Source organism: Akanthomyces muscarius, chromosome 4 (assembly GCF_028009165.1).
Source record: "Akanthomyces muscarius strain Ve6 chromosome 4, whole genome shotgun sequence".
Classification (NCBI taxonomy): domain Eukaryota; kingdom Fungi; phylum Ascomycota; class Sordariomycetes; order Hypocreales; family Cordycipitaceae; genus Akanthomyces; species Akanthomyces muscarius.
The window spans coordinates 3,677,035-3,696,306 of record NC_079244.1 but is presented as its reverse complement, the minus strand read 5'-3'; the positions used below and the strand labels follow the sequence as shown (position 1 = coordinate 3,696,306).

Here is a 19,272-nt window from a genome sequence, read left to right as displayed (position 1 = left end):
CGATAGCTGCAAGTCAGCTGCGAAAGCAAGGGGTGAACTACAAACATGGCTTCCAGCAAAGCCTCTCGCATTGGCGAGGAGTAAGTCCTTGTGATGAGATGGAATGTATGGTCTTTCTCTAACGAGTTCGCAGGATCTGGAAGTACGAAATCGATCGACGGCGAACAACCCAGTGACTGACCGAACCGCAGGACTCGAATTGATAAAGTCAACGCCGAACTCGTGACCCTTACATACGGTACAGTGGTCGCGCAACTATGCAGAGACTTTGATGGCGACTATGCGGAAGTAAATAAGCAACTGGACAAGATGGGGTACAACATTGGCCTGCGACTGATCGAGGACTACCTCGCCAAATCTAATACCATGAAGCGCTGTGCCAACTTCCGCGAGACGGCAGACATGATCTCTCGGGTAGGATTCAGACCAGCTTTGTTTTTGAAAGCAGCTTTACTGATCTGGCCTAGGTTGGGTTCAAAATCTTCTTGAACATTACGCCGCAAGTAACGAATTGGACGACGGACAATAAGCAATTCTCGTTGGTGTTCGACGAAAACCCCTTTGCTGATTTTGTCGAGCTACCCGATGATGGCCGTGCCCAGGACGAGTTATGGTATTCCAATATTCTTTGTGGTGTTTTGAGGGGCGCGCTAGAAATGGTGCAGATGCAAGTCGAAGCACACTTCATCAGCGATGTTTTACGAGGCAACGACACGACTGAGATGAGAGTATCGCTAATACGCTACATTGATGATGAGCTACCCCCGGAGGACGACTAGACGCGGCTTGCAGAAGACTCTAAGCCCATGAACAAAGCTATTGGCTGGTCGAGTTGGCCGGTAGACCAAGCATTTTTTTTTCCTGCGCGTGTAGCCTGTGCAAGGTATATCCGGAGTAGGAAAGCCCATTCTTCTACTTGAGGTATTTTTCGACTTGAACTGCAATGTCTGAGGCAAATTATAGACCAAATCCCATTATGAGAGAACACTGCGACTTGACGGGCTCTTACATGAGCGGAGGTCAATATGGCTCGGGCATTATAGCAAATATACTAGCACCCGCAGTGGCCAGGATTCCAGCAGCAGAACACCAGTCCGCGTCGTAGCTTTTGGGGGACAGTCATTGCCTCTCGAATTCGAACATTGATCTCCAGCTCGTGGCATTGTCCCGTGATGAAACTTAACAAGATGGACATACATACACTTTCAAGTCAAGCAACATTAAATCACTGCCGTGTTTCAAGTTCAAAGAGCTAATAGCATTTCACTATGAGAATAGCCTGCAGCTTCCCGTCCGCCCGGCGGTAAATTGCATCGAGATGGCTCGTTCGCGCTTTGTCCAACGCGGTGCCAATGGCGTGCGACCTCAAAGGGCGTACAACAGAGAGGGGTAAGGAAGGCTGTACTGGTAGAGTACCAAGTTCAGAAAGGGAGAGAAATCAAATGACGAGCCCGCTATAATAGTTGGTTTGAAATGACTAGTTCATAAGATATGCGATCTCCCACCTCTTACACCAACAGGCCATACTCGTACCTTGCCTAGGTAGCCAGACGACTCGCCAGCCAGCCAGCGAGTGAGCAACCAGCCTGATCTCTGTAATGCACTTTCTAGCTGCCTTAGGCAGAGATTAGCGTCAGGCGGCCCAAAAAATACGCCGTCCGTGCCCAGACATACGCCGGTAGCCCCGCAAAATCACCAGGGTTGGACCAATAGTTCTTTGCTCCGGGCTAGTACGGCTCACACTGTGCCACACTGTGGATCATGCTGTTTTCTAGTTGGCCAGTGGTGGTCTGTAGCGCTGACCGTGTGGTCATGGTGCTACAGCGTCGTCTCTTGTCATGATTGAGGGGAGAAAAAAACGTGCACTGTCTTCCTTTCTCCTATTCCCTCGCGACGTCGGTACCCCCAACTAGAAAAACTCGCACAGTGCGAATCCTTCGAGCGACATCCACCGCGTCTGGCTCTCCACCAGCAGAGGCAATCTAAGCCAGGCCCATTATCCACGAAGCGACCGCCTCAAGTCTCCACGGTCCCAAGAAACGCCTGGTACCCCATCTCCGCTGCTCGCAGCAAGACCACCACCTTCAACCGCCACGTCGCGTGGAACCGACCATCCATCGCATTTGACATTCGAACCTCGCATCACCGAGCCGCCTGGTAGTCGACCCTGTGCTCGCGCTCCAAGGAACTGCGCCCGCCGCCTCTTCCTGCGCCTCCAAAGTCTCAGGCACACTGTACTGGTGTCGCCCAGCCCCCAGCGAGCCCTTGAACTTTTGCGTCTTCATCGAACTTGTGCCTCGCCGGCCACGACTTTCTTGATCCGCATCAAGCAGCCATCGATATCGTGTCCACTCGCGTGCCGCTGGCATTGCTCCTGCTGTTGCTCTTATTTTCTGTCCTTGCTCGCGCTCCCTACGCCTTGCGCGTCTCCGAGAACAACCACTTTTCGCCTCCACGAGTCGCGGCCGCATAATATTTTTCCTCTCCGGGTTGGTACATCTCAACCAACCTTCCGTCCATCCCCGGAAAGTCCACGTTCGGCCAGCCTCTTCAGTGCTGTACCGTAGTGGCAAGTTCCGGCGGTTGATTCGGCTTATTTCCTTTCTCTCTTGATACCCTCGCCGGCGATCTCCATCCTCGTCGACGGTGCTTCCCTACCTCACATCATGGCTATGAATCCCAACGCTGCCATGGCCAACATGAACCCGATGGGCGGACCGGTCGGGAGCGCACCTATGCCCATGATGAACAACGGCGCTATCAACCCGCAAGCCGCCGCCGCTGCCCCCAGACAGCAGCTGAACGATAACCAGCGTGGCGTCCTTAACACATACATTTACGAGTATTTCCTACGATACGGCATGTTCGACTGCGCGCGTTCTCTTCTTGCTAGCGACCAGCAAGTTAATGTCAAGGATGGCAAAAACGGCAACGCTGTAAACGGTGCCGGTGACGATACCATGGACACTGATTCCAAGGATGACATTGATTCCAAAACTCCCGAAGACCTGCCCGCTCCCAAACTCCCTATGCCTGCATCCGACACTTCTTTCCTATACGAATGGTTCTGTCTGTTCTGGGATATTTACAATGCGCAGCGCCAAAAGGGCAACAGTAACGGCACAATCCAGCAATACGTCATGCACACTCAGGTATGCTCCTCCCACATGCTGTGCCTGGCAGATCCAACAAGATTCCAATACTGACTACTGAAAAGGAAATGCTCCGGATGCGTCCTGAAATGCAGCAAGCCTACCAAGCCCAGATGGCCCGCGGCATGCAAGGCGGCATGGCTGGCATGAAGCAGGGTAACCTGGCACGCACTGCAATGGCTAACAACCAGAAGTAAGTTGCCACGGCAAGGTCATGACGGGTATTTGCTAATCGGCTCTAGTCCGCAAATGATGCTTGCCAAGCAGAATCCCATGCAGCGAGATCCGTCTCAAATGAACGCGAATCAGGATCGACCTTCCTCTCCTGCTGCTGGCGGCGATAATGCGCCATCGCCTTCCGCCAAGCGTCAACGCACAGATGGTGGTATGTGGTCTCTTTACCCTGACTTCGGAACACTGCTTACAATTTAGGCCCTGGGATGAACCCTCAGCAGATGGTCAACGTTAACGGAGCGCACTCGGCACACCAGCTGCTCGCGGCTAGCGGCATCAACCCCGCCACTCTCACGCAGCAGCAGCTCGCCGCGCTGGCTAATACGCCTCCCCATGCTCAGCAAAAATCCATTGCAACCTACATGGCGAACATGCAATCGCATCACGGCAAGCAGCTAGGAACCCAGCCAGGCATGCCGAATGTGCCCAACCCCCAAAACCAAGGCTCTCCTATGGTCCAGCATGCACCAGATGGAACTACTCTGAACAACTTCTACAACGCGCCAGAAATTGGCGGCAGCTTGCGTCCTGGCCCACCTGGTGCTGCTGCTGCTCAAGGTACCGGCAGCAACCATGCTCTTCAGGATTATCAAATGCAGCTCATGCTTCTAGAACAACAAAACAAAAAAAGGCTCATGATGGCTCGCCAAGAGCAGGATAACATGAGCGGTGCAATGCCGCGCGAAGGCCCTCCCGGCCCCGGACCCAACGGTCAGTTTCCCGATACCTCGCCACAGGCTATGCGAAGTGGCGCCTCGCCAAATCCCGGCGAGCAGATGAAGCGAGGCACTCCTCAAATGAACAATTCTGGAATTCCGTCACCCGTTCCGGAAGGTGGTCAGTCGAGAGACTCGCCTAATCCAATGAACTTTATGAGCAACCAAGTTGACCCCAGCATGGCACCGCACTTCTTCAAGGGTGTGGACCCCAGCATGGCTGGTGCTCAAGCCCAGATGAATGGCATGCGTCCGCCTAGCTCGCACCCTGGCCAACCGTTCACTCCGCAGCAGATGATGGCAGCCAGGGCCCAGGGTCAAGGCAACCCGCAGCTGTGGCAGCCTGGTCCCAACGGACAAATGATGGCCCAGGGCATGCCTCAGAACCCCCAGGCGCAGGGCACTCAACAACGCGCCATGCCGCCGCCGTCTGCTCCAGCTGGGGCCGGAGCCAACGCCAATAGCAGGACAACAGCTTCACCCCAACAGTCGGCAGCCGCGCCACCAACACCGAACCAAGGCACCAAGAACGCTCCTAAGAAGAAAGAGACCAAGGCTGCCAAAGACAAGGTAGGAATTTCCGTCCAATATCATGCATTCAGTCAAACTAACAATGCCCAGCGTGCCGCTGCTCAGAAGAACAAAGCTGCTGCTGCCAATGCTGCAGGCGCCACTCCTGCCGCAGATGGCGCTGGCGATGGCGATTCCGCCGCTCCCGCTACGCCCATGACGCCCTCTTTTAACAAGGCTGCGTCAAATGCGCAGGGCAATGCTGCCCCGACTACAACAGCACCACCAGCTAGCGCTCCACCAGCCGCTGCGGCGGCACAATCTCAAGGCGATCTCAGCCAGAATGGTCTAGGTGCAGATAGCTACAGCATGGTAAGGACGACTCTGATGAATGCCGTGGATCTGTCCACTGATACTTTGCAGGTTGACTTCCCCGGCATGGAATTCGCCAATCCTCTCAACACGGGTGATGTCCTGAACGACTTTGACTTTGACTCATTCCTGCATGACAACGACGGCAATACTGAAGCGTTTGACTTCAACGGCACATTCTCTGGAATGGAAGGTAATGAGATTGGTGCAGAATGATGAGATGAGATGACCCAGGCCGGGTGTCCGCTTAGGGCTCTCGGTCATCAATTCCCCGTGTTTTTTCCAGAGATATCATCTCTTTCGCGAATCTGCCTGTTTCCATTACTTTTGGGTCAGACTTAATAGGGCATCATGTTTTCAAAACGGCGTTTCTATGGATCTACATCATGGTCATGCGGCGATTGGGTCTGGCGGGATTTCCTTGTGCAATTGTCCGCGTAACGAAGACTCAAGCTGGTACAAGAGTTGTTGGTATTTATTTTTGTGGTCTACCTTGTACTTTTTCCTCTTCTTCTCATCTGCCTTTTCTTGTTGGTTCTGCGGCTTTTCCTCTTTTTTATCTAAAATCTGTCAGTTTTGTATTTTGTTGCTGCAGTTTTGACAACCGACAATTGATATATTTTGATGGAGCACGCTCATCTATTTGTGGGGGATAACGAAGCTGAGATGTTGCGGTTTATTCGTTTCTTAGACTACCTAACATGATTTGTGTTGCTTGCCGCTTTACGAGCCCGTATATTCAATACCTATCCTGGCGTTTCATAGTGTTTCCGTTATGCAGATCCCAGTGCGCCATCCCCGAGTCTATTGCCCAGTTGGACAATAGTCTTTTCGTAAACGCGAGCGGCATCGAGGTGGATGCGGTCTTGATCAGGGTCCCAAGCTACCCTTTCCTTGGGCTCAGCCCTATTCGCCGTTGTTTCCAGACCAAGCTCGTCGTCATCGTCGTCGTCGTCTTCATCTTCGTTGTCATCCTCATCCTCATCCTCATCCTCGCCCGTATCGTTGCTCATAATCTCTACCATAAGGACCCGCGTAGTCTCGACCAGGCTGCGGCAGCGCACCATGTCTGTCGTAGTCATGCCGCCGCGCAACCCATTCTCGAAACCTGGAAGAGCTTCCTGCGTCTCAACATCCTGCCCACATAATAAACTGGCAAAGCAATGGTCCATTTTATCGAGAAGATGAAACGTAGCCCTTGGCGCGGCGGGAAAAGAGCGCACGTATTGGGTAAAGTCGCCGCCTATCTTCAGCAGAAATGGTATTTGCAAAAATGCTAGAACTGTCAACGCCGAGCCCGTTTTGGTGATTTCTTTGTTGGACCATGTTCCACTTACGAGTGCCGGAGCGCCACAGCATGTCGACTACTTCCTCCAGCTGCTTTGCAACCTCGATGAAACTCGTGTAACCGGCGACGCCATCGTCGGGATCCGAACCACTAAACTTCTTGACATAGCGGCGCGATACATCTAATAGTGTTTCTTCGACGTACCGCCGCACAATGTCTTCTTTGCTGCCGCCGGGATTCAGCGCTCTTTGCCTAGGATGTGGCAGCGCGGCGGCGCCACGCGATGACGCTGTCGAGAGTGTGGGTGAGAGCAGGCCTGTAGGTGGAATGAACCCCCCGGACTGGGGTGTGAGCTCGTCTTCCATCAGGAAAAGATTATTACTGAATAAATTCGAGTCTTTTAGATTATATGGAGCTAGATTTGGCGAGCATCTGGACCAAGCATCGTTTGATGAATTGGAGAGGTTGTGGTGTTAGTGGTGCCCGTTAGCGCAGTCAGTGTGTGAGCGGCCGAGCGGCTCCAATCAAGCGCCACAAATCACCCTTTTATATGTGGAGCTGGTGACGGCAAACCTGGGCGCATCAATTTTTGATCGCTTCGACCTCTCCATCTCCAACTGTCAACTGTCGCATTCATCACTACCGCTTCTAGCCACACAATCGCAATCGATTTTACGCAATGGCCCCTAAGAGAGTTCTTGCTGAGAAGCAGGGCCGCCGCGCCGCTGCCCCCAAAGGCTACATTGCCTCGACCTACGACACCCTGACTTCCCCCGAGAACGCCTCCGTTGTCCGCAGCATTGCCGTCTTTGGCGTAAGTTGTTGATCTGATGGTCGCGTCTGCACCTTGAGTGGGTGCAGACACGTTGATTCCTCTATTATATGCGTAGAGAGCCTGGCTGACAATGTGCAGGCTGCTGTCGCTTTCCTGTCGAGCCCCTTCAGCGAATTTCTTCTGCCCCCGTAGGCCGTCTCCTCGACCCAATCCTTCTGGCTATCATTAACAAACGTTGTGCTGTAGGCAGTGAAAAGGCCATATGACGCTTACGATTACGGAAACACAAACCCGGTCGGCACAGGGTTGTCGAACGAACCACTAAATGATGGAAAAGGCATATGTTGCCACTCTGGGCTGATCAGCGCATCGCCGCCCGCTTGAGACCAAGCACTGTACGATTAGAAACAAAACAAAATCGAATGTTGTATAATATTTGTCGCTTTTATCGGGTATTTTCGGGTGGAGGGCAACAGGATGTCGGCTGCATGAGCAAAAGATCCTACAGATGTGAACAGACATACTCTACTTGCATGAACCGCAATATGTGAATGTCAGACTCGGGGTGAAACGGCCTGCCGATTGAGTTGGGTGGTCTCTACCAGTGGCTATGGCTCGTCGCCGTCTGAGGCAGGGGCACTTGCAAGCTCCTGCAGCTCTTGCCCTCCCTTGCGTGATGTCAAAATAGGTCTGAAGACATGGCCACTACAACAACACACCTTACCTACACATTTACCTCGCTTGTCAAGATCGCTCTCTTCTGCTTACGCATTTCCCTATTCTTTTCCCAACCCAGCAAGCACATCTGTCGCTTTTATCAGCATCATCTAACGGTGCAACGCCATTAAACGCCTGCTTCGCATCATGGCTACACTAGCAACAAGCGACAACCCTCGTCCCCCCGGTGCGCAGATGGCAAACAGCGATGCTGCCAACACGATTCCCGGACGAGGCTTGGCGCACCTCGTTTCTAAATTTGAGACGCTTGACAAGGGTAACAAGCCCAGCTTTCCGCACCAGGTTGTGGGCTTGACGGCCAACAAAACCATGTCATCACTGAGCTCGCTCCAAGACAATCGACTTCAGTTTGAGAAAGGTCACGCCAAGAAAGATGGTAGACTCGACCCTTCGACTGCTCCATCACCTGTGGCAGCTGCTGCAGCTGCGCTGGGGCGTACCATTATCTCCTCAACAAGGTCGGACGTCGCTCAGCCAAACAAAACGAATCCCAAAGACCGCGTCTCCGCAAAAGTGGCAGAGAAGAGAAAGCTTTTTGAGGCTGATGAATCATCTTTGCCGGAGAAGCAAGGTATATCCGTCATTCGATCCCCATGTCGCTGTATACTAAAAATGGCGTGCAAGGGTCACATCTTTCAAATGTGAAAGCATTTAAGACGGCTACTGCGGCTTTCTCGCAAACGGAAAAGCCAGACAAGAAAATTTCCCTGTCCCAGTCTTGTGGGCATATATACGTGGCCCCGAAGACAGGTGTGTACCCATACCCTGAACAAGAAGCAGAGCTGACAAACAGCGAATACAGCCCCAAGCAGTCCTACAAAATCGAACCTCAATGTCTCTGCCCTGCAGCGTTCTGTTCCGCACAATCGTGAAAAACCAAATGAACCCTCTATTCACTCCATCCCGGCCACCAGCTTTGTGTTGAGGGTACATCGTAAAGGAGATTCGCCTCACTACATGCGAGAGGGCGAGCAATGGCGCTTGTCGAAAGGCGACGTACCCAAGAAATCAACTTCTCGCGCAATCAACGCTTCTTCAACTGGATCACCGGTAAAATCACCTTCAAGGCTGGTCAAGAAACCTGTTCCCACGGCGTCTAGAGATGCATCTCCAGTCTCTACTCCCAGAAAGGCAATGGGATGTCTGCCTTCGCCCCCGTGTACGCCAAGTTCTGCACACACGGATGCGAAACGACACTCGACAAGCTGTATTACACCGAAGGCTCCAAATACTACAGATGCACCAGACTCATCGGTAGAATCTGTTGATTCCATAATTGTCGCAAAGAGGGGTCAATCCGTCCCGCAGTTGAGGAAGGGCTGGTCGCCGCAGCGCATTGTAACGCCGCAAAAGCCAATAGCGCCGGGGAATGCATGCCCAATGGAACTTGCCGAGTGTCATGGTACATTTGTGAAGCCTAGAAATCCTGAAAACTTTCGAGACGCACTTGGGTTCTTCGAGGCCATGAGCCATAAAAAGCCACCGAACTCGGCCAGTGGGCACCAGAAAGGAAAACGGCCACCAGACGAGATACGCTCAGCATCGAAGCCGCCTAGCAAGAGAGAGAAATTGAAAGGTTCCTTGCGGCGAATCTCTTCGTCTTGGAGATTCAAGCGAGCACCAATCGTGGGAGAGACGGAAACACCCTCAGAATATCCCGCCATGTGGAAACTTGGTTCTGTGGAATCTGCACCACGCCAAAGGCTACACGCAGAGTGGTGTGAGGTATCATCAGACCACAGACAGCCACTGAGATCTTCCAAAGCGGGCGAAATCAGCCTGTTTGACCCCTACTTGTCAAGCCATGCGAAGACGTATCGAGCTGGTGAGCATACGCATGGCCACATGGACATTCTCTTACAGCAATCATCTTTGCACGGCAATGCTCGTTGCACTGGTGAATCAGATTACGGTACAAGTGATGCGGCTACGGATTTTTCGCGCTCGCCCGTACATGATTATCCAAAAACCTTGAAGCCTCCAAGACGCTCGCCACGACGCTGGTTCTCGCGCAGCTCAGGGACGCTAGTATCGCAAGCGCACTGCCAACTAGAGCAGCCTAAGCCAGTTTATGGTGTCGAAATGAAGAGACTCATAAGCCTATGCAAGCTTCAGGGAAGTGTCAAAAGGCGCGGGCATACCGAGTAGAGTTTTGGCTGCAGGCATCCACCTGAGCCTGATACGGGGAGCGAAAGACTCAGTATCATTTGGGAAGAGGAACTCGCATAAGGTTATTGGACTTTGACGTTGCTTTCCTGTAGAAATTCTGCCAATGAAATAAAACTAAACGTTTGCCTCATCATTCATGCTAATTATGTTATGCTAACCTGCCGTCGTGGCGCCACTTGAGTGCACTGGGACGATCGGCCAAATGCAATCCAATCTGTAAAACAATGCAAGTAATTAAGCAACTATATGGTCAAATTTGAACAGAATAGAGTTATACAAAGTCGTCTCTTTGCATTCTTCTTCGTTGCTCTGCCCCCTGCGAAAGCTCAAAGGACTCACGGCAGGCATCGATTCTGCTAAGCTCGAGGTCAATCGGGTCCATGCGCTCCGGACGATCCATGAGCGACACTTCTGGCCTAGATCCTGCGGAGATCTGGGGTGTGACTGTTGTCCCGTTGCTTGAGAAGGTGACGCTTGCGGGCTTGGTGTGGTTTGCCTGGTGGGAGGAGGCGGCGCCGAAGGCGCTGCGCGTCTGTGGTTGTTGCTTGCGAAACTTTTCACCAGCCATGTAGCTCTGGGAACCTTGACTGGAGATGCGCTGCGCGGTGAGGGTGCCGAGCGGCAGGATAAGGATGACTGAGGTGAGCGTGAGGGAGCCGGATTCAAAGTTTGTAAACTTGGCCCACTCCAACCCGGCGAAAATGGCTGCGACGTATCAGCAACCTTGAGTTTCTGGTGTTTTCTTGTTGGTACAACTTACAGGGTATGATCATGAGAAAACCATTGGTCATGATGAGGACTTCCATGGGGTTGACGAGGGTGGTGGAGGGGAGGATGCCGCGGTTGGTGACGAGGTGGCTGACGAGCTTGACGTTGAAGACGGCGCAGAACCAAAAGATGGAGATGGCGCCCATGATGAGGGTCCAGTGGATACCCCAGAAGAAGAACTCGGGCGGGACGGCCGTGACGATGGCGCGGTTCTGGACAATGGTAAAGGCCAGGCGCGTGCCAACCGTCAGGAGCACGATGACGGCCGACAGCGCGCAGGCAACGTACTTTGCCGCGCGGGGCCAGAACGCGACCATGGTCCAGGCCTGGTTCATGAGCGCGGCCTGCATGACGACGACGAGCGGCAGGGCGAGCGTGTTGGCCGCGAGGCTGACGCTGTAGTAGTAGTGCGGGACCTGCGAGAAGTCGCCGCCCCAGACCTGGTAGAAGTGGCTGAAGGGCGCGACGTAGTAGCTGAAGAGCAGGCCGGTGCGTACGGCGCAGAGCAGCAGGCCGGTGAGGTGCAGGACGGCCGAGGCGCGGACGAGCTTGGCGGACGGGGTGAGGACGAGGACGACGAGGAACATGACGACGCAGGCGCCGAGCTGGGCGCCGTAGTTCATGGTGACGCTGATGGTCTCGTCGTTGAAGGCGTTGAGCGCGGCCATGGGCACCGACGCGGTCGTGTTGCGGTCGGCGAGGAAGAAGGTGACGTTGCCGTCGAACCGGTCAAAGGACGGGTCGGGCGTCATGGTGGGAGGGGGGCCGTCCATGGCGGTGGTCGGTGGTGAGGGCGTGGCGTAGAGGCTTCCTTGGCCTGTTTTGGGGGCGATGAGAGGATCAAGATGCTGAAGAAGGTTGTATAGATGGATGGACAGAGGTGGTAATCAGACTTATTGGGAAGTCTCTGAGGAGATGGGAAGCAGACCGGCTGCTGGGGTTGCGTGTAAGTCGTTGAAGCAAGGAAGATGTATAACTTGATATTGGGAAAGCTGTGAGAGCAGCAGGCACCTTCAGAGAAAACCGAGACAGGAATGAAGAATGGGCCCGTCTCTCAGCAGAGTAGAAATAGGCGAACCATTTTGCTATATACTCTGGCTGATTCCATGGGCCGGCCAAGGCAAGCAGCGCGGCTGGCCGAGACATTGCGCTTCCCAAAAAAGAACAATGGGCACGCGCAATGCCACAATCCATCATCATGACCACCACCCGCCTCTTCGAAATGAGAAAAGAGGTGAGAGGATCGGAAAAAACTGCCGTTTGGTGAATCTTCCGAAAGAGGTCAACCTTGCTGGAAGTGAAATCTCGACCATGTAAGTCGCTGGTGGTGGTGTGGAGAGTTGAGCGCCGGTGAGACAGGTTCTTGGTATTGTTCCTGTGGGGGGGCGCGCCGGCAAGCAGCGACAGGGCTTAGTATTGTTCCTGAGCAGTTGTGAATCAAACTCTCGACCACGCCCGCAGCATGCGGCCGTCCGATGCTGGTCATGATCAAAAAGGACTGCCCGTCATTTTTTGTTCCTGGTTAGAAGAAGAAAAGTTGGGGGCACTTTTGGCGGCGAGATGTGGCGATGGGATATGCCGTCCCGCGATGCCGTTTTCTGCTGCGGAATCTTTGTTTTTTGGGGCGTACGCCATAGGCTAAGAAAAAAACACGGCTAGCTCATTCCGGGAGTTTCTTGAAAGATAGGTACTTTTACATCTACTACCCGGGAAGCTCGTTTTGAAGCGGGGGGCGTTGTGTAGATTTGCCAGAATGGTCGTGACGCAACGCTGTAAGCTGGACCCAGACGTGCAGCAGAGACGTGCAGTAGCCGTGAGCTTGGAAAACCCGTCAGGTAAATGCTTTAGCACACCGTAATGCCATTTGTTCCTCTACGGAGTATCCTCTTCGTCTCGCTGCCTAAAACAGATCAATGACTCGCACATCATTGAGGCGTTCCGTGGCGGGTTTCTTCACGGGCAATTGGCACGTTCCCACTGCACCCCCGTCACTTGGTCATTTTCTTGGCCGTTTTCGATAGAATTGCTATATGCATTCATTCCTACATAAAGGACAAGTTTTGTCGACAGCCGTGGCGTTCTGCACGCTTAGTATTGTCCGCCCGGACCCAGGCCCATGCCCATCCCCTGCGCAATTTTGCGCGCGAGCGCCTTCTTAAGGTACCACTCGCGTGCCAGCGATCTCGTCGTCTTGGCAAACACCGCCGGCGGGATCTTTCCCCGTTCGACGGCCCTCCCCAGCATAAAGATGGCGTCCCCCAGAGCTCGCTCCTCCGCCACCAGGCTGTACAGCTGGTTGGACACCACCGTCGGCGCCACCAGCAGCTCGTCAATGTCCGGCCTTGCGTGGTTGGCCGAGCCCTCGATGACCCCGTCGGCCTTGCGCAGCGCGTCGTGCAGGATGTTGGTGTTGGACGAGAGCACGCTCGACAGCTGCGTGAGCTGGCCCAGCTCCGACTGGACGCCGGCCATGGCGTGCTCCATGGCCGCGCGCTGTGCCTGCAGACCAGCCATGGACGAGTCGTTCTGCTGACGGCTCTGCTGCCGCATGTAGGCGAGTGTTTGCGCCAGCTGCCGTAGCAGCTGGTCCTTTTCTGGGTTGGGCGGAATGGGTGGCGCCTTGACCGTAGACGGTGGAGGGATGTCGACCGTTAGTGGGTCATCCAACAGTAGATCTCGCGGTGGTGGCTGAGCTTGAGCTGGACTTTGTTCGGGGGGGTGGCCATGTGTTTGATTGTGATGCATTTGGCCCCATGATCCTGCTGGTGGCTGTTGCTGCCAGCTACCTTGACTGTACGTCGGCAACGTAGAGCTAGCACTAGGGTTCACTTGGTGTGTGGCGGTGTAATGTGAAGGATATCCGGGAGGGCTCGCGGCACTTGCTCCGAGATTAGACCCCCCTTGTGGATTCCTCAGCTCTGGCTGGTGTGGTTGAGGTGGCAATGGAGGTGCCGAGTCATATCGTGAGGGCTGTCGCTGCGCTGCTGGGGGAGACGTTGGAGGTAGTGGGGGTAGTGGAGGGCCAGAAGATGATCTGGAGTCTTGCGGCGATTTCGGCGGGATGGGTGGTCGAGCCTGGTCAGAATGCGGCGCTTGCACAGGTCTCCCTGCCATCTCGACGGGCAATGGAGGGACAGGCGGAGGTGTTTCGTGTGGCCGTTGCGGTGGCGCTGCTGGTCTCTGCTGTCGCGCAACGACCGGCGGTTCTTTTGCAAATACATCGGCAAGTATTGCGAGAAAGTCTTGCAGGGTCGATTTCTGCTTCAGCATTTAGCCATCGTTCTGCCATGTTGACAGCGTGCGACAACACATACATCCCAAAACTGCTGCCAGCCAACAAGGTACGGGTGGTAGACTTGGCCTTGCTGGTCGACGTGCTGCCCAGGCCGTATGACCATGGACTCGGTCGGCGTGACGTATATTATCGGGGGTTCTCTGGGGTATCTGTGAGGTATCCATATCGAGAGCGGGAATCGGTACGTGTTGCCGCGGAAGTTGACGGGGAGCGTGCCGGAGAGGTGCACCAACAGCGCGCTGGCGCCATCAGGCGAGGCTGATGGGTTAGACTCTATGATTATGTACCGAATGGCAGGGGCAAGTGACGTACTGTATACATCGGTGCGCGGCGAGAGGGTCGGGTAGCTGCTGAGCACGCGAGCGATGCCGTCGTAGCAGCGATTGACGTCTTGGTATTCCTGTGGACGTCAGAAGTGGCGCAATGCAAATAGTACAGGGGCTGTCGCCTTACGCTGGTCAACACGCTATAGAGCCAGTTGAGAACATGCTGCTGGACCGTCATTGTCACCGTTCAAGGTTGTTGGCCCAGGGCCAGTCGCATGCGTCGGTGTTGCGTAAGTCGAGAGGGGTGGCTTCGAGTCGAGACGACACGGCTCAGCTCCACCCAAGCTTGAGCTTGGCATGCCATGAGGGCTGGCCCGCCGCCAACACTTGCCTGTCGCGAATCGACGAGTAAAATGCTTATTGGGGAGAAAAAGACACTATTATGATACTATGTTTCTAAAATGTGTGTGTGTTAATCAAAAGCTACACTGCTACCCATCGCTGTAAAAAGGACGCGGGGCTCACGGGGTGTTCTGCTAAAATACATGGTGGACATGTGCCTCTCAGGTGTCGTTGTAAAATGCCCGCGCGTTTGCAACATTTCCGAAAAGTTATACATAACCTATCAGTAAGAAAAAGAGACGCGAGTCTTACACGCTCTACCACTAAAATGTATAGCAGTCATCTACGCCCTGAGATGTCATTGCAAAATGCCCGCGCGTTTGCAACCACGTTCGAAAAGCTGCCCTACTGTGCACCGCTTGGAGAAAACCAACGAGCCTTTATTACATGCTCTACCGCTAAAAATGTGTGGTGGTCATGTAAGCTGCGAGATGCCACTGCAAAATGAGTGCGCGTTTGTAGCCTTTTTTTGTAAGCTACACTATTGCCGCGGCAGATTTCGCAGAACGTGAGAGAGATCTCAAGTTGGGAGAGGAGCATCTCTCTATTGCTAAGCAGCAGTTGAAGATCGACCAGGATTTGCTAAAGATCCAGCAGCAGAAGATTGAGAACGAGGCAAAACAGAAGGCGGATGCGATTTTCAAGGAGAGATTCAGCAAGAATCTTGAGCGGGCTCGCAATGACTGGTTTGCGCAGCTCGCCTTGCATCAAATTCATCTTCAGAAAGGCGGACAAAGAGCTGTCTGCTATGCGGAGGATTGTCCACGATTCCTTTGAGCCGATTGTGGATTACGTCAAGAACGGCGACAAGAATACAGAGTAAGGTACTTCTACCGCGGGCAGCGATGGGATCACGGGCGAGACACTTTGTTGCTGGGAACGATTTCCCATTGGACGATTGGCATTATGGGTTGACAGCGGCTTTACCGGAGGTCGTTATGTGCAATTATTGCTTTACTGAGGAGTACAGCACCCGCAGCGGGTAGGGGCGATGGGCTGACAGGAGATCACGCCAATGCAACGTCGGTCGCTGTTAAGACAGGATCAATAGCTTTCATCAAGACAATGGGAAATTTCAGGACAACCTTGACTCGTTCAAGGCTGCGAATCGTACTTGTTTCTGTCGCATTGTGGCAATCTAACGTCGCGGACAATCCCCATACACCGGTCGGTTGTACATGACACAGTAGCAAAGTCAGAATCGGCGATGGCCTAGTCCTTGCCGATTGTCTTTTTACCCGGTCCTTCATCTTCCATACATGTGTGAATCGTACAGGGCGGCGTGCTACTAACAAAGGTAGTTTAGCGTTTACACGCGACTATGGCAATCCGCGAGCGGGCAGCTCTGGTATCCCAGCGTTCCTCATCAGCTGGGCAGTTAGTGATGGGAAGGCTGCTGCGTTTGCCTCTTCCTCTCCGACTCTAGCATTTCCGAAAGCGTCTCAGCAAGCCGATTGAGCCGGTCGGTGATTGGGACAATGCAACTGGCAGGGGGCCAGCGTTACCGACGATACGACTGCAAACCATGGTAACTAGGACACTGGCGCAGTTGGACTTGACGCTTGGGCTGTGGGAGGGGAGGCGGTTAGATTATAACCTAGATTAGAACGAGGTGGTAAGGTGAAGAGGGCAGTTTCAGTCACAAACGGAGTCACGTACCTCCATGGCAACGTTGTCTATCGTTGATTGAGGCCGCAACCGCGGTGGAAATGTCAGGGACGTAATCAGTGATACCTTGGACCAGAAGGAGAATGCCAGATACAAGCTTCTTCACTAGAATAAAGTCAAGGTTGAGCTGAAAAGATTTCTGTCCGGCCGCGGGACTGCAAGGGAGGTTGGCAGAGACAGGAGCAAACTACCCTTCGCAGCCACGCAGCTACGTAGACTGACGAACTATGCAAGCGACGAGGCTGTCTTGGCTTCAATTTTTTTAATACGAATGCCGTGAGCTGGCCGCTTTTGCCTGACGCTGCATTGCTGGTTCAGGTTATATAGTAGTGTTGTTAAATTGTGCGTGAGCAAACGCACCCGCGGCTTGCACGCAGCTCGCGGGCCAGCATGTGCACAGGCCAGAGTGCCAAAAGTTGCCATTGTGAAAAGAGCCTCGAGCATTACAGTAACCGCTTCCCTCTTGTATGAGTGAAGTCTATCATGTAATCTTGGGTTGTGAAACTGCGCGTGTCTCTGCCGGCCGCTGAACTATGCATTCACTACCTCTGCACCCCCACCGTTCTCGCAGCTTCGACTCCTCAGTGCATGCAGTCACTGCTTTTACGATCAGCTTCACCCTCGAGGTTTTTTTGGGGGTCATTTTGCTTTTCTTTTGGTCCCAGCCTCGCTCTCCTCTCCCTCTTCCTTCATCGAGCACCTCTTGCTCTTTCTCAAGCCTCTTCCTCAAGCTCCAAGGAGGCGAGCTTGAACAATCTTTTCTAACCTGACCCTTATCCGGCATTCTATTGAGTTACAACCTCCAATCGCGCAGAAGCGAAACAGCCCTACCGTACTATTTTCCCCCAAAGACGCGCGGCAGCCTCGCTTGATGTCGGCCATGGCAGAGGAAACGCCCAGCACACCCTCGTTCGATTGGGAGGATCTTGGTCAGCGAGTCCAGGCAGAGATCAAGGGAAAGTTTCTCTCGCGCTGCTCTCCCGAGGAGATTTCACTTGTCACCACGCACCTGATGCCTCTGGTCAAGTTTACACCTAAGACCATGTGGGCTTCCACCAATAAGCTGTTTACAACCAGGCTTTCCGAAAAATGTCCACAGATGCAAATGCTGCAATGCGGTGTTGTTTGCTTTGTTTTTGGGATGAAAAAAGCCATCAAGTCGAAGAAAATTGAAGATTACATCAAGAACAACCCGAATTCGTTGGAAAAATTCCAGATCGGAGATAATCCCTGCGTCCCGCTTCCAAATGGCTTGACGCCCAAGAGGACGGGCGGCAATCGCAAATGCGCCGAGGCTCCGACCAGTGGCGGCACTGACGACGCCAACGGCGATGGTGGCGAAGGCGAGGAAAGACGCGTGAAGAGCAGGACCGGCGGGAAGCGCAAAGCCGCCGAGGCTCCTACCAAAGGCGGCGCTGACGACGCCGACGGCGATGGCGACGGAAGACGCGTCAAGAGCAAGACTGGGGTGATTCGGTACAATCTTAGCCACGGCAACGCTAATCTCAACAGCCCAAGGAACGAAGTGAAGGATCGCGCTGCTGACCTCGACAGCCCCAACACCGAGGCGAAAGATCCTGACGCTGGCCTTGACAGCCGCGAGACCGACCTAAGCAATCGCGAGTCCGCCCTTGAAAGCCGTGAGGCTACGCTGAAGGATCGCGAGTTTGTTCTCAACAGTCGCGAGACTGAGCTGAAAGCCAATGAAGCTGGTCTGGAGGATCGCGAAACCAAGCTGAGCGACCGCGCGTCCGCTTTTGAAGACCGTGAGGCCAAGCTCAGGGATCGCGAGACTACCCTCAACGGCCGCGATGCTACTCTCAAGGACCACGAGTCTGTCCTGGACAGTGTCGAGGCCGAGCTGCAAGATCGTGAGGCCGGCCTCGATGATCGCCAGACTGAGCTCGATGATCGCCAGACTGAGCTCGATGATCGCCAGACTGAGCTCGAGAACCGCGTGACCGCGCTAGACAACGGCGAGACTGAGATGGGCGATCGCGAGGCCAGTTTCAGCGCTCGCAAAGCCGCCCTGGACGGTTCTGAGATTGAGTTGAAGGATCGCGAGGCTGACCTCAGTCACCGCAAAGCCGTCCTGGACAGCAGCGAGACCGAGTTGGAAAAGCGACAGATCGAACTCGAACAGCGAGAGACCGATCTTGGCAAGCGTGAGAACGAAATCAACGACCGAGAGCCGGCATCGCGAGACAGAAAGTCGCAGGTCGACAACGGATGCAAACAAGAGCGCACCGAGGGCAGATCCAGCTCGCAGGCTCAAGCCGACCGTCTTTTCAACCAGACCGGCAGCGTCAACTACCGGCAATCCCACAGCGACGCAATCCTGAGCGCCAATGCCGCTCGCGTCCTCTTCGACATTGCAGTGGGCAATGTCCAGGACACAGCCTGTCGCGACGACTTGATGGAGCAGTACAAGGTGGTGGTGGACGATCTGTTCAAGGCCATCAATCTCTGCTTCAGGATTTCTCTACAGATGGATCGAAAGTAGGGTGACTTGAAAGAGGCGCAACCAAGGAATGCACAGGGCCATCCTGTCGGCGATTATGAAAGGGAAGGGAATCCGCGTTTTCTTTTATGAGACTGGTGAACGGAAGTCGGGATCCAGCTTAAAGGAATGATGCTACGAGGTTATTCAAGAGGGCGTTTCTATTGTATTAGGTTTGGAAATGGCGGAAACGATAGTGCTGCTATTCAGGATGGATGGGTGAAACCCTCAAGACGCAACACTGAGCGGCAATTGTCACTTCTAGCTACAGTGAAATCGGGGGGTGCTATTGGGGCTTTTTTTTTTCAGAGACTTAGCTAACTATACCGGAGTTTCCAATATCAACGTAGCAATTTTGCATGACTACTGCGGTATTTCGCGTAAGCGGCGGCCGTTGCAAATACATTGCACGTTTTGCT

The 19,272-nt window shown here is 53.8% G+C and overlaps 7 protein-coding genes across 8 annotated transcripts; 4 read left to right on the top strand and 3 right to left on the bottom strand.

Moving 5' to 3' along the window:
- Positions 1-45: 45 nt before the first annotated feature.
- On the top strand, positions 46-1,105 carry LMH87_011942 (uncharacterized protein; the record flags this gene model as incomplete). Its single annotated transcript, XM_056201164.1, has 6 exons — positions 46-80; positions 134-142; positions 192-414; positions 468-613; positions 874-894; positions 964-1,105. The coding sequence occupies 6 exons, from the start codon at positions 46-48 to the stop codon at positions 1,103-1,105; spliced, it is 576 nt and encodes a 191-aa protein (XP_056052943.1).
- A 1,561-nt stretch (positions 1,106-2,666) lies between these two features.
- Positions 2,667-5,200, top strand: LMH87_011941 (uncharacterized protein; the record flags this gene model as incomplete). The annotated part of the gene is made up of 7 exons (XM_056201163.1): positions 2,667-3,152; positions 3,218-3,345; positions 3,395-3,537; positions 3,585-3,944; positions 3,999-4,672; positions 4,724-4,984; positions 5,036-5,200. 7 exons carry the CDS (start codon positions 2,667-2,669, stop codon positions 5,198-5,200), a joined length of 2,217 nt encoding a protein of 738 aa, XP_056052942.1.
- Positions 5,201-5,757: 557 nt separating this feature from the next.
- Positions 5,758-6,637, bottom strand: LMH87_011940 (uncharacterized protein; the record flags this gene model as incomplete). The annotated part of the gene is made up of 2 exons (XM_056201162.1): positions 5,758-6,260; positions 6,322-6,637. 2 exons carry the CDS (start codon positions 6,635-6,637, stop codon positions 5,758-5,760), a joined length of 819 nt encoding a protein of 272 aa, XP_056052941.1.
- A 1,274-nt stretch (positions 6,638-7,911) lies between these two features.
- On the top strand, positions 7,912-9,053 carry LMH87_011939 (uncharacterized protein; the record flags this gene model as incomplete). Its single annotated transcript, XM_056201161.1, has 4 exons — positions 7,912-8,356; positions 8,410-8,535; positions 8,588-8,712; positions 8,913-9,053. 4 exons carry the CDS (start codon positions 7,912-7,914, stop codon positions 9,051-9,053), a joined length of 837 nt encoding a protein of 278 aa, XP_056052940.1.
- A 1,172-nt stretch (positions 9,054-10,225) lies between these two features.
- LMH87_011938 (uncharacterized protein) lies at positions 10,226-11,495 on the bottom strand (the record flags this gene model as incomplete). The annotated part of the gene is made up of 2 exons (XM_056201159.1): positions 10,226-10,659; positions 10,715-11,495. 2 exons carry the CDS (start codon positions 11,493-11,495, stop codon positions 10,226-10,228), a joined length of 1,215 nt encoding a protein of 404 aa, XP_056052939.1.
- Positions 11,496-12,810: 1,315 nt separating this feature from the next.
- Positions 12,811-14,521, bottom strand: LMH87_011937 (uncharacterized protein; the record flags this gene model as incomplete). The annotated part of the gene is made up of 5 exons (XM_056201158.1): positions 12,811-13,410; positions 13,942-13,980; positions 14,037-14,275; positions 14,330-14,417; positions 14,471-14,521. 5 exons carry the CDS (start codon positions 14,519-14,521, stop codon positions 12,811-12,813), a joined length of 1,017 nt encoding a protein of 338 aa, XP_056052938.1.
- A 2,712-nt stretch (positions 14,522-17,233) lies between these two features.
- LMH87_011936 (uncharacterized protein) lies at positions 17,234-18,856 on the top strand (the record flags this gene model as incomplete). 2 transcript variants are annotated; one of them, XM_056201156.1, is made up of 2 exons in its annotated part: positions 17,234-17,993; positions 18,041-18,045. In XM_056201156.1, the coding sequence occupies 2 exons, from the start codon at positions 17,234-17,236 to the stop codon at positions 18,043-18,045; spliced, it is 765 nt and encodes a 254-aa protein (XP_056052937.1). The 2 variants fall into 2 exon arrangements, with proteins under 2 accessions (XP_056052937.1, XP_056052936.1); XM_056201157.1 differs by having other exon boundaries at positions 17,234-18,856.
- Between the last annotated feature and the right edge of the window lie 416 nt (positions 18,857-19,272).